The sequence below is a fragment of the Helianthus annuus genome, chromosome 4, assembly GCF_002127325.2.
Source record: "Helianthus annuus cultivar XRQ/B chromosome 4, HanXRQr2.0-SUNRISE, whole genome shotgun sequence".
NCBI classification, from domain to species: Eukaryota; Viridiplantae; Streptophyta; class Magnoliopsida; order Asterales; family Asteraceae; genus Helianthus; species Helianthus annuus.
The window spans coordinates 20,861,476-20,874,869 of record NC_035436.2 but is presented as its reverse complement, the minus strand read 5'-3'; the positions used below and the strand labels follow the sequence as shown (position 1 = coordinate 20,874,869).

Here is a 13,394-nt window from a genome sequence, read left to right as displayed (position 1 = left end):
ACCACCACTTATTAGTATAACACCAAAGCGGAAATGTAGTGAAATACTTTAGTAAGCGTATGTTAGCATATCACCAAAGCGGTAAGGTAGTGAAATAGTTTCTGTTTGAGGTAATGAAATTGATGAGGTAATGAAATTAATTATTACCATTTCATGTCTTATTTAGTTACTATGTGTGAATGAAATGAATAATTACTTTTTATTGTTTGGTATGCGAAAAAAGACGAAGGAATAAAATCAGATGACGGTGGTCAGTGATGGGTGATGATGGTGCGTGGTTCTAGGTGTCAGTGGTGGTGGGTGGAGACGACGGCGGATGGTGACAACGGTGGTGGTGGTGGATGATTACGGTGGAGGTAAATGGTGGCGGTGGCGATGGTGGTCGCGGGGGTGGTCGGAGTTGGTAGCAGCGACGACAGTGGTCGGGGGTGGCAGTGGTGGTGGCGGTTGATAGCAGTGGCGGCGGTGATCGGAGGTGGCAGTGGCAATGGTGGCGGCGATAATCAAAGGTGGGTGGTGGCGATGATCGGAGGTGGCAGTGGCGACGGTGGGTGGCGGCGACGGCGGTGGCGGGTGTCACACCCCCAAAATCCACACGCGGAGTATCACCGCCTGGAGGCGTAACTGACCAGGATTAAGCCACCAATCATATTGAACAATGTAAATAGTAAATGTAATTCAACCAAACAATATGAAAGGTGTTCAAAACAAAAGTATAGTATCAACGTTTAGCGGAAACATAAATGTAAAACCCAACGTAAGTAATATGTTTGAAATGTCATAAACGTTTAACATGGCATCCACGATCCATGTCCAACAACGACTGTGCCTCCCCGTGCAAGCTCCATGAGTACCTAACGACCTGCAAGGCATGTAACAACGAGTCAACAACAAAGTTGAGCGAGTTCACAGTTGGTTGTTTAGTTATAGTATTCGTTTTGTAAATCATTTGTTCGTTCTGTACCAGGTATCGTATTAATTCGTATCGCGGTCTCCCAGACATGTATGCGAAGGTTAGTGGGGGTTTCCAATGTATCCTAGACTAGTTGTATTTGTATTTGTATCGCGGTCTCACAGACATGTGTGCGAAGATTAGTATTTGTATCGCGGTCTCACAGACATGTGTGCGAAGATTAGTGGGGGCTTCCCGTGTTTTACTAGTCTAGCTGTATCTATAGGTGTCCTACACCTAACGAGGTCAGTGGTACGTATTTCAGTAGTGATGTAAGTACAAGTAATCATTCAATCCCATTCCCAACCCCGGGAATCCCATGCCTTGGTAAGAGTGTGAACTCACCTTGGTTTGCTCGGTATGCTAAACTATGTGCTCACAGTAATCAGTCAAGTCCTATGGGATGCACGTACACATAATCAGTTTAAGTTCGTAACGATTCACATGCAATCTATGTCACAAAGTGTGTTTGACGGTTAACATCATGCATCAGGTAAGCAGTTAATCATTTCCATGCAATTCATGTTCCACATAAATGTCCTTCACAGTTTATACTAACATGGTTATTCTTTAACATACTTGACAAGGTTAACAAACTTAACAGGATTAACATATATAACAGGAGTAATAAGCTAACAGTGTTAGTTAATCAATCAGAGTTAACAGACATTAACACAGTTAATAGACTAACTGTGTTTACCTTCTTAACATGCATAACAGAGTTAAAATACCAACAGAGTTATCACACTAACGGAGTTAACATACTAACAGAGTTATCACACTAACAGAGTTAACATACTAACAGAGTTATCACACTAACGGAGTTATCATACAGAACTACTGCTACGTATAGACCTTACGAGGAACCTTAAAGTACTTACAGGTTCACGAGGAACCTTAACCTTCCTTACTGAGGAACCTTAACCTTCCTCACTGAAAGTTCCCCAGGCAAACATGATCATCGTCGTCAGCAGTACACAGAAACCCTAATTACATTCTAACAATTACATGATCAATCATCAACAGTTATGAAACAACACATCAGGTCATCAACATCAGACTACAACACAACAGATCATCAACATCATGATACAACACATCAGTAACATATCGAAGACAACCGTCCATCTACATCAGTTAACGAATCATTCTAATAGGTTCAACAACATTACAAGATCCTATTCTATATCTAAGAACATGTAATCTCAATTCACAGAACATCACCAACTAGGATTCTAAACAAATACAAACATGTAATTCAACAATAGTGTGCGAACTAACCGAGATAGACAGAATAATGGGTTGATGTATTGAGGGTTTGAGGAACTCGGTGTTGCCGTCGCACAGAAGCAAGGAGAGAGAGATAGACTCTAGGGTTTGAGAAAGTTAAACGTAACTGATGCACGATCAGTTTCAATATACGGCGAAGAGTTGGGCCAAACTTCCCTGGGCCGAGGCCCGTTCCTGACGAAAGTTATAAGTTTCCCCGTGCCCGACGAAGGTTATAAGTTTCCCGACAAAGGTTACAACCTTCTTCGTAATGATGGGTGTGGCGAAGGTTACAAGCTTCCTCAAGCTTCGTCATGTGAGTGTGGTTGGCGAAGGTTTCAGTGTTCGCCGGAAAGTTGGTGTGACGAAGGTTCAATGTTCGCCGAGTATGTGTGGGTGGCGAAGGTTAATCTTCGTCGAGTGGGTGTTATGGCGAAGATTAAGCTTCGTTGTGTGCACATATATGCATATAATAACAGTACAACACCAAATACACAAAGTTATGTTTAATGCAACTTATAAGATAATTACATATGTCAAACATGAACAAGTTATACCGCGAAGAATTACGAAAAACAATTCACAAAACAAGTGATGTGTCAAGTAAAGACCTTGGAAACTCGAGTTGTCACATTATCCCCAACTTGAAAGAAATTTCGTCCCGAAATTTAGCACGTGGTTACTGAGGAAGCTAGTTGTGTTGCGTTGTTTCCTGGTTTTCCTGGGGTGTCACATCATCCCACCGTTGATTTGGAATTTCGTCCTGAAATTCCGCAGTAGCTTCCGCCTCAGTAGTAGTTGCATTGTTCTTGAACAATTGGGGATACTTAAGTTTCATTTGATCTTCTCGTTCCCAGGTGAACTCTGGGCCACGACGGGAGTTCCAACGAACTCGAACAAGATGTATTCTGGTGTGCTTGAGGACCTTAACATCCCGGTCCGTGATTTCAACAGGTTCTTCGACGAATCGCAACTGATCGTCGATAGTGAGCTCCTTCAAAGGAACTATAAGGGTCTCATCTGACAGGCACTTCTTCAGATTCGACACGTGGAAAACGTTGTGAACTCCACCGAGTTCTACTGGTAGGTTCAGTTTGTAGGCCACCTTGCCGATTTTCTCAATGATTTCGAACGGTCCTACATATCGCGGATTGAGCTTGCCTCATTTACCAAAACGAACCACACCCTTCCAGGGTGAGACTTTAAGTAGAACCCGGTCCCCGACCTGAAATTCTAGAGGTTTCCTACGCTTATCAGCGTAGCTTTTCTGACGGTCACGAGCTGCCGCCATTCGTTGTCGTATCTACGCAATTATTTCCGTTGCGTCTACTACCATTTCTGGACCCGTGATCTGACTATCACCCACCTTTGCCCGAAAAAGAGGTGATCGGCATTTACGCCCGTACAATGCCTCAAATGGAGCGGCTTGAATGCTGGTGTGGTAACTGTTGTTATACGAAAACTCCACCAATGGGAGATGTTTTTCCCAGCTGTTGCCTAAATCGATAACACATGCCCGAAGCATGTCTTCTAGAGTTTGAATAGTACGCTCAGACTGCCCATCCGTCTAAGGGTGATAAGCTGTGCTCATGTCTAACCGTGAGCCAAAAGATTTGTGCATCGCTTGCCACAGTTCTGAAGTAAAACGGGCATCACGATCGGAAATAATGGAGGTTGGCACCCCGTGCCTCGAAAGCACTTCTTTTAAGTAAATGTCTGCTAAAGTTGAGAACTTGTCTGTTTCCTTGATAGCCAAGAAGTGTGCAGACTTTGTGAGTCGATCCACGATCACTAAATAGTATCGTTTCCACGCTGGGACCTAGGCAGACCAGTAACAAAATCCATGGAAATTTCTTCCCATTTCCATTTTGCTATCCTTGGTTGCTGAAGTAGGCCTGATGGTTTTTGATATTCGACCTTGACTCTCGCACAAGTCAAACACTTGCTAACGTAAGTTGCTATGTGGGCTTTCATGCTAGGCCACCAATACGTAGTTCTGAGATCGTGGTACATTTTATCCGAACCTGGATGTACCGAGTAGCGAGACTTATGTGCTTCATCCATTACGAGCTCGCGTAAGTTGCCATACAGTGGGACCCAAATGCGTCCTGTTACGTAGTAGGCGCCGTCTTCCTTTTGTTCTAACCGTTGCCTTGAGCCGCGTAGGGCTTCAGCCCTGGCGTTTTTTGGTTTCAATGCTTCTACCTGAGCATCTCGTATCTGTGCCGGAAGACTAGATTGGATGGTAAGTTGTAATGCTCGTACGCGTCTAGGTGCAGTGTCTTTTCGACTAAGGGCGTCAGCCACAACATTGGCTTTGCCTGGATGGTACTTGATGGCACATTCGTAATCATTCAGTAGTTCGTCCCATCGACGTTGACGCATGTTCAATTCCTTCTGCTTGAAAATATGCTCGAGACTCCTGTGATCAGTGTAGATGGTGCACTTGGTACCGTACAGGTAATGTCTCCATATCTTAAGCGCGAAAACAACAGCTCCCAGCTCTAAATCGTGCGTAGTATAGTTCCGTTCGTGGATCTTAAGTTGGCGCGAACCGTAAGCAATGACCTTATCCCGTTGCATCAATACACAACCAAGACCCTGTATTGATGCGTCACAATAAACCACGAAATCGTCTGTGCCCTCTGGCAATGAAAGAATAGGTGCGCTGCATAGTCTATCCTTTAAGTGTTGAAAAGTTGTTTCCTGTGTATTACCCCAATGATAAGTAACACCTTTCTGTGTCAGTAGTGTAAGCGGCTGTGCAATCTTTGAGAAGTCTTTGATGAACCTTCTGTAGTAGCCTGCCAAACCCAAGAACTGGCGAATTTTCGTTGGTGTGCGCGGTGCAGGCCAGTTCTTAATCGAGTCTACCTTGGATGGATCAACATGAATCCCATCCTTGTTTACCACGTGGCCTAGAAAGTGGACTTCACGAAGCCAGAAGTCGCATTTCAAAAACTTGGCGTACAGCTGTTCTGATCAAAGGAGTTCCAGAATAAGTCGCAAATGTTGCTCGTGTTCCTCCTGACTCTTAGAATAGATCAGGATGTCATCGATGAAAACTATAACGAACTTATCCAAGTAAGGCTTGCATACTCTATTCATAAGATCCATGAAAACTGCAGGCGCGTTTGTTAACCCGAATGGCATAACTAGTGGCCGTAGCGAGTTCTGAATGCTGTTTTGGAGACGTCCTCATCCCGGAGTCTCAGTTGATGGTAGCCTGACCTTAGATCAATCTTCGAGTAGTAGCTCGACCCTTGCAACTGGTCGAACAAGTCATCAATACGTGGAAGAGGATAGCGATTCTTCACAGTCACCTTGTTTAGTTCGCGGTAATCTATACACATCCTGAAGGTACTGTCTTTCTTTTTCACAAATAACACTGGAGCTCCCCAAGGCGAAGAGCTAGGACGAATAAAGCCCTTATCCAAGAGCTCTTGTAGTTGTGCGGATAGTTCTTCCAATTCTGATGGGGCTAAGCGATACGGTGCACGAGCTATTGGTGCTGCTCCTGGAGCTAGCTCGATCTGGAATTCGACCTGGCGATGAGGCGGTAGCCCAGGTAAATCTTCAGGAAACACTTGAAGAAAATCACGCACTACTGGAATATCCTCTAATCTCTTCTCTTTCGTTGATGCATCAGTAACAAGTGCCAAAATAGCGGTGTGGCCCTTGCGTAAACACTTCTGGGCCTTAAGGAAGGAGATGATGCCTACCACAACACCACTCTTGTCGCCTTGAACTTCGAGAGGTTCTTTACCAGAACGGGGAATACGAACAATCTTCTCTTTGCATAGGATCTCTGCTTGCTGTTGGGATAACCAATCCATCCCAATGACGATGTCGAAACTACCCAGAACTATAGGAATGAGATCGATAGAGAAAGTCTGACCAACGAGGATAAGATTACAACCCTGAACTATATGTGTGTCCTCTAGACTTTTACCGTTAGCTAACTCTACGACACGTTTTGTGTTCAAAAGTGTTGGTGTGCGCTTGAGAATTTGACTAACTTTCAGAGACATATAACTGGTATCCGCACCCGAATCAAATAAAACAGTAACATAAAAGTCATCGAGAAGGAACTTACCCATCACCACATTAGGATCATTCCTTGCTTCACCCTGACCCAGCACAAATGCATGACCCCTAGCGCCGTTGTCGTTATTGTTTCCCCCATTGTTGTTCCCATTACCCTGATTATTGTTGTTGTTGTTCTGATTCTAGTTTAACTGGGGGCAGTCCCGCTTGAAGTGGCCTTCAGCACCACACTGAAAGCATCCCCTATTGCCTCGTTGTTGTTGTTGCTGCTGGTTTCGTGGAGCTGGTGGTTGTTGTTGCTGGTTCTGATTCGCAGGTCGTGAGCTCCTGTAATCTTTAGCTTCATGACCCATCTTGAGACACCTCTGACAACGACCCTTGTTGCACTGGCCATTGTGGTGCCTGTTGCATGTATTGCACCTTGGGAGATTTCCTCTATATCCACCCTGTCTTTGACTACCAGAAAATTGCTGACCAGGGCTCTGGTAGTTATCAGTCTTTCGCTGCTGTGCCTGAGACTGAGCTGTAGCTGAAACCTTGCTGGAATCCCCATCCCATTTCCGCTTGTTGTCACTGGGAGTAGCGGAAGTAGTAGCATTAGTAGCACTGATACGTTTGGGCAGCTTGTTTTGTTCCACTGCCTGATCCGTGAGGCGATGAGCAAGGCGAGTGATATCCTGGATAGTAGCAAGGTTGGCCGATGTCACATGACTTTTAATTTCCGGTACTAGTCCTTTGAGATACAACTCAATGCGCTTGATAGGAGGGTCCACCATAGTTGGACACAAGATGGCCAGCTCGTTTGACCTTTTCGTATATGCCTCAATCTCTGACCCTGTCATTTTCAAATTAAAGAACTCCACTTCTAACTTGTGGATGTCATCACGTGTGCAGTATTCCCGTTTGATTAGTTCCTTGAAATCGTTCCAAGGGGTGGCGTTAGCAGCTGCCAACCCTAACATCTGAACTTGCGCATTCCACCAAGTTAGCGCAATGCCTTCGAAAGTACCAGTGGCATACTTCACCCTGCGAGCCTCAGGGCATTCACACATCTCAAAGACGGACTCGAGCTTTTCAAACCAATGGAGGAGTCCAACGGCTCCCTCCGTGCCACTGAATGTGCTAGGACGGGAGTCCATGAAAGTCTTGAAGGTGCAAACAGGTTGCTGAGCGTGTTGACCTGTTGTGTATAAGAACAGGACAAGGTTAAACACAAGAGTTGGTTCAGGAGTGTAGGATCTAAAGATCCTAGAGTGAGTTACGACTACAGGGTATACCTCCTGCTTGTGCGGCTGCAAGTGCCGCAGCAACTTGTTCGTTGATCAAAGCCGTCAGCTGGGCTTGAGTCATGTTAACGCGTCCACTCATGATCTTCATACCAAAAGGAAACATGAGTGAGAGAGGTTTGTGAAAGTGCGATGACAGAAGAGAGTAAGCACACAAGTGTTCTCATGCAATAGTTGTTACGTTAATCTAAGCATACCATGAGCAAAATTCTATGTAACTAACAAGTAGGCAATAAAACATAAACCATATCACCTATAGTGTTGAGTCTTGCACGTGGAGCGAAGCGTCGTTGTGGATCGTTGAGCACTGTTCTGGTTATAGTCTGGTTTTAACAAAAACTTTTTCCCTTTACTAAAACCAAGTTCTCTATAACCAATGGCTCTGATACCAATCTGTCACACCCCAAAAATCCACACGCGGAGTATCACCGCCTGGAGGCGTGACTGACCAGGATTAAGCCACCAATCATATTGAACAATGTAAATAGTAAATCTAATTCAACCAAACAATATGAAAGGTGTTCAAAACAAAAGTATAGTATCAACGTTTAGCGGAAGCATAAATGTAAAACCCAACGTAAGTAATATGTTTGAAATGTCATAAACGTTTAACATGGCATCCACGATCCATGTCCCACAACAACTGTGCCTCCCCGTGCAAGCTCCATGAGTACCTAACGACCTGCAAGGCATGTAACAACGAGTCAACAACAAAGTTGAGCGAGTTCACAGTTGGTTGTTTAGTTATAGTATTCGTTTCGTAAATCATTTGTTCGTTCTGTACCAGGTATCGTATTAATTCGTATCGCGGTCTCCCAGACATGTATGCGAAGGTTAGTGGGGGTTTCCCATTCTCCCAGACATGTTTGCGAAAATTAGTATTTGTATCGCGGTCTCACAGACATGTGTGCGAAGATTAGTATTTGTATCGCGGTCTCACAGACATGTGTGCGAAGATTAGTGGGGGCTTCCCGTGTTTTACTAGTCTAGCTGTATCTATAGGTGTCCTATACCTAACGAGGTCAGTGATACGTATTTCAGTAGTGATGTAAGTACAAGTAATCATTCAATCCCATTCCCAACCCCGGGAATCCCATGCCTTGGTAAGAGTGTGAACTCACCTTGGTTTGCTCGGTATGCTAAACTATGTGCTCACAGTAATCTGTCAAGTCCTATGGGATGCACGTATACATAATCAGTTTAAGTTCGTAACGATCCACATGCAATCTATGTCACAAAGTGTGTTTGGCGGTTAACATCATGCATCAGGTAAGCAGTTAATCATTTCCATGCAATTCATGTTCCACATAAATGTCCTTCACAGTTTATACTAACATGGTTATTCTTTAACATACTTGACAAGGTTAACAAACTTAAGATGATTAACATATATAACAGGAGTAATAAGCTAACAGTGTTAGTTAATCAATCAGAGTTAACAGACATTAACACAGTTAATAGACTAACTGTGTTTACCTTCTTAACATGCATAACAGAGTTAACATACCAACAGAGTTATCACACTAACGGAGTTAACATACTAACAGAGTTATCACACTAACGGAGTTAACATACTAACAAAGTTATCACACTAACGGAGTTAACATACTAACAGAGTTATCAAACTAACGGAGTTAACATACTAACAGAGTTATCACACTAACGGAGTTAACATACATAACTACTGTTACGTATAGACCTTACGAGGAACCTTAAAGTACTTACAGGTTCACGAGGAACCTTAACCTTCCCCTACGGGGAACCTTAACCTTCCTCACTGAGGAACCTTAACCTTCCTCACTGAGGAACCTTAACCTTCCTCACTGAAAGTTCCCCAGGCAAACATGATCATCGTCCTCAGCAGTACACAGAAACCCTAATTACATTCTAACAATTACATGATCAATGATCAACAGTTATGAAACAACACATCAGGTCATCAACATCAGACTACAACACGACAGATCATCAACATCATGATACAACACATCAGTAACATATCGAAGACAACCGTCCATCTACATCAGTTAACGAATCATTCTAATAGGTTCAACAACATTACAAGATCCTATTCTATATCTAAGAACATGTAATCTCAATTCACAGAACATCACCAACTAGGATTCTAAACAAATACAAACATGTAATTCAACAATAGTGTGCGAACTAACCGAGATAGACAGAATAATGGGTTGATGTATTGAGGGTTTGAGGAACTCGGTGTTGCCGTCGCACAGAAGCAAGGAGAGAGAGAGAGAGAGAGACTCTAGGGTTTGAGAAAGTTAAACGTAACTGATGCACGATCAGTTTCAATATACGGCGAAGAGTTGGGCCAAACTTCCCTGGGCCGAGGCCCGTTCCTGATGAAAGTTATAAGTTTCCCCGTGCCCGACGAAGGTTATAAGTTTCCCAACGAAGGTTACAACCTTCTTCGGAATGATGGGTGTGGCGAAGGTTACAAGCTTCCTCAAGCTTCGTCGTGTGAGTGTGGTTGGCGAAGGTTTCAGTGTTCGCCGGAAAGTTGGTATGACGAAGGTTCAATGTTCGCCGAGTATGTGTGGGTGGCGAAGGTTAATCTTCGTCGAGTGGGTGTTGTGGCGAAGATTAAGCTTCGTTGTGTGCACATATATGCATATAATAACAGTACAACACCAAATACACAAAGTTATGTTTAATGCAACTTATAAGATAATTACATATGTCAAGCATGAACAAGTTATACCGCGAAGAATTACGAAAAACAATTCACGAAACAAGTGATGTGTCAAGTAAAGACCTTGGAAACTCGAGTTGTCATAGCGGGGACGGAGGTGGGTGGCAGCGGTAGGTGGGTGGCAGTGGTAGGTCGTGGCAGCGGCGGTGGCGGGTGGCGGCGGAGGTGGGTGACGGTGGCAGATGACGGTGGTGGTGGTGGGTGGTGGTAGCAACGGTGGTGAGTTGTGGTGTTGTTAATGAAGGGTGGAGATGGAATGGAATGAAAAAAAAAAACAGGAGCGACGGATGGAATGATTTTGAGGGAATGGAATGCATTTTGGAATGGATGATTCCATTCCATCGACCAACCAAACACTCTTTTCTTCATTCCCTCACAATGGACCATTCCATTCCACCCCTCATTCCTGCATACCAAACGCTACCTAAGCCTATCTCCAATGGGAGAACCACACAAACGTTTAAAAACATGTTCGGAAGGAGTGTGGTCCCAAATTCTGCGTAAGGCCACACTAGCCATGTGCGCAAAAGACCATACCCAAACTTAATCATTACAACACTCAACTATTTCAGCTCGTGCACGGACTTCATCCACATGCACACAACAATGACAGCTGGTGCAAGTACAGACAATACAAGTAGGTAGGAGCCTGCAGCTAATCAGCGTGCGCCAGACTGTGCTTATACATTCCTTATGATGATCAATCATACAGAAGATAAGAAGTACAAAAGGACAGTGATGTGTAGCCAATCAGCGTGCACCATTCACTGCTCCACGATCTCTACTCACAACTGATGACAGACTTAACAGCAAGTACACTCGGCGGGCCAAGTGGCACCAATCAACGTGAGCCAACGTCCCTCTACCTCTGCAAACACTATATGTCATGTCAAAGAGGATATATCGGATATTCCTTGTTGGCAACGTCCAACCCAAGGCCCATCAGTCCATCTCCTTCTCCACACTCTTCGACTATAAATGGTACCTTCAACCACAAGTTTAAGGATCCGTTCTCTCCCACTTTTACAATTAACGCACACTCATTTTCGTTCTTAAAGCAATACTTATTCTCATGCCGGAGGGTGGTTACGAGGATAACCACATCTTCTCCTCCTCGTAACGAGCTTATGGTGTTTATTGCTTTGCAAATTTCTCTCAAGACATCACCAGTCATTGATTAGAAGAGATTAAGGATTAACCCCCTGTCGAGACTGCCTCTTTGGTTCTATCCCTGTGCGTATTAAAACCGATATTTCTTCAAGTCATCTATTAAGTAAAATAATATCAATCTTTAGAGACACAATTTTTCTCTTCAATGTCCATCAACAAAACGGGGAGGGGGTTGTTTTGGTTCAATAATTATTTTTTTGTTTAGTTAATTTGTTCTTTCTTGTTTATAATAGTATTGTAACGATATCGATACTGACTATCGAAAGATTAACATGGACAATTATAACACCTTAGGAAAATTCCACATTGGTCGTGACCAGGAGAGATTCTTGGTTCATAAGGCATTCCCTGCCCTCTTGAATCACCAATGCGTTTTGGGCTTAATACTAGTGGATGAGAGGAGAACTCCACAGTTAAGCGTGCTTATGTGAGAGTAGTACCAGGATGGGTGACCTCCTAGGAAGTCTCCACTGAGGACAACAAAAAACAAATCCGTGAGTTCCTGGATCGGCAACCCATCGGGGCAAAGCTGACAATATTTGTGATGCAAGGGGCCGGATGTTACAAATTGTATCAGAGCCACTCCTGAGCCGGTCGGGATGGTGGGGCAAACCTCATCGAGGACGATGAGTCCCTAGGGGGGGGGTGATTGTAACGATATCGATACCGACTATCAAAAGATTAACATGGACCATTGTAACGCCCTAGGCAAATCCCACATCGGCCATGGCCAGAAAAGATTCTTGGTTTATAAGACATTCTCTGCCCTCTTAAATCACCAACGCGTTTTGGGCTTAATGCTAGTGGATGAGAGGAGAACTCCATAGTTAAACGTGCTCAGATGAGAGTAGTGCCAGGATGTGTTACTTCCTGGGAAGTCTCCACTGAGGGCAAACAAAACATTATTTTTGTGCATGTTAAGGGTAAGGACCAATTCCCTTTATTGAATCCTAAAGACAATCTATAATTTTTCATACTAAGTGACCAAATTCGTAAAATAAGTATATACTATATGTACCATCCTTGTAACTCTATAAGTTAATATTAGATGAAAATCAATTATAAAAATAACAGATGAAATTAATATAATCTAAAGAAAAAGAGAACATCTAAAATAATATAAAATCAAAAAGCGAAAAAAAAAATAACAAATTTACACGTGAAACTACTGTAAGATCAAGACACGTGCATCAACATGTACGTGTCATGCATGATTTCACGTTGACATCTGCTCTACATGTTCAAGTGAAAATACCAAGAGACGTCTTCTCTCTTCTTCTTCTCCCCTCCACATCAGAAGAACTCTCGGATTCCTTTTCACGTCAGAGCGTTGGAGACGGTTTTATAATTTTAAATATCTTATTAATTATTATTTCAAAGTGATTAAATGGTTTAGAAACATATAGGTCCACTTTACCAATTTATTAAACTAGTTAATCGTTTACAACTTGTTTATGAAAAACCATCTAAACTCCTTTATTTTTACGACTTGGTGTCTATTCAGATTTTCCAACCCAAGTTAAAATTGCTACCGCTTTTGCCGATCTATGTCCGATTAATGTCTTCGTCACTGAAAGCCCTTTGTTTTGTAGTGAATAGTAAAAATAAAACTTACAACTTTTCATACATAATGTACAAGTTAATATAACACAATAGTGGCACCCATTTAGACCATAAGGTGTGAAGGGGTTTGAAAATGGGGTGTTGTGTGACATGTGGACGTGACATCAACATGTGTCAGAAATGGGGCGTGGTGCATGGAAGAGTGGTGTTATTCGCCACATGGAGCACCCTTCGTCTTCCATTATAGTTTCAATCACTTTTTGAACCGCTTTAATTAGGGGTATTGGTCCCTCGTCATCTAACGAGAATAAAATAAAGCTCTCAAGCTTAGACGACGATAAAGAAGATGAACATGAAGAATTTGAGCCATCCATTTTGTAAAAAAAAAAAAAAT

The 13,394-nt window shown here is 43.2% G+C and overlaps 1 protein-coding gene across 1 annotated transcript; it reads left to right on the top strand.

Moving 5' to 3' along the window:
- The first annotated feature begins 360 nt into the window (after positions 1-360).
- LOC110866723 (glycine-rich RNA-binding protein GRP1A-like) lies at positions 361-10,478 on the top strand. Its single transcript, XM_022115867.1, has 2 exons — positions 361-547; positions 10,354-10,478. Exons 1-2 carry the CDS (start codon positions 361-363, stop codon positions 10,476-10,478), a joined length of 312 nt encoding a protein of 103 aa, XP_021971559.1.
- Positions 10,479-13,394: the final 2,916 nt, after the last annotated feature.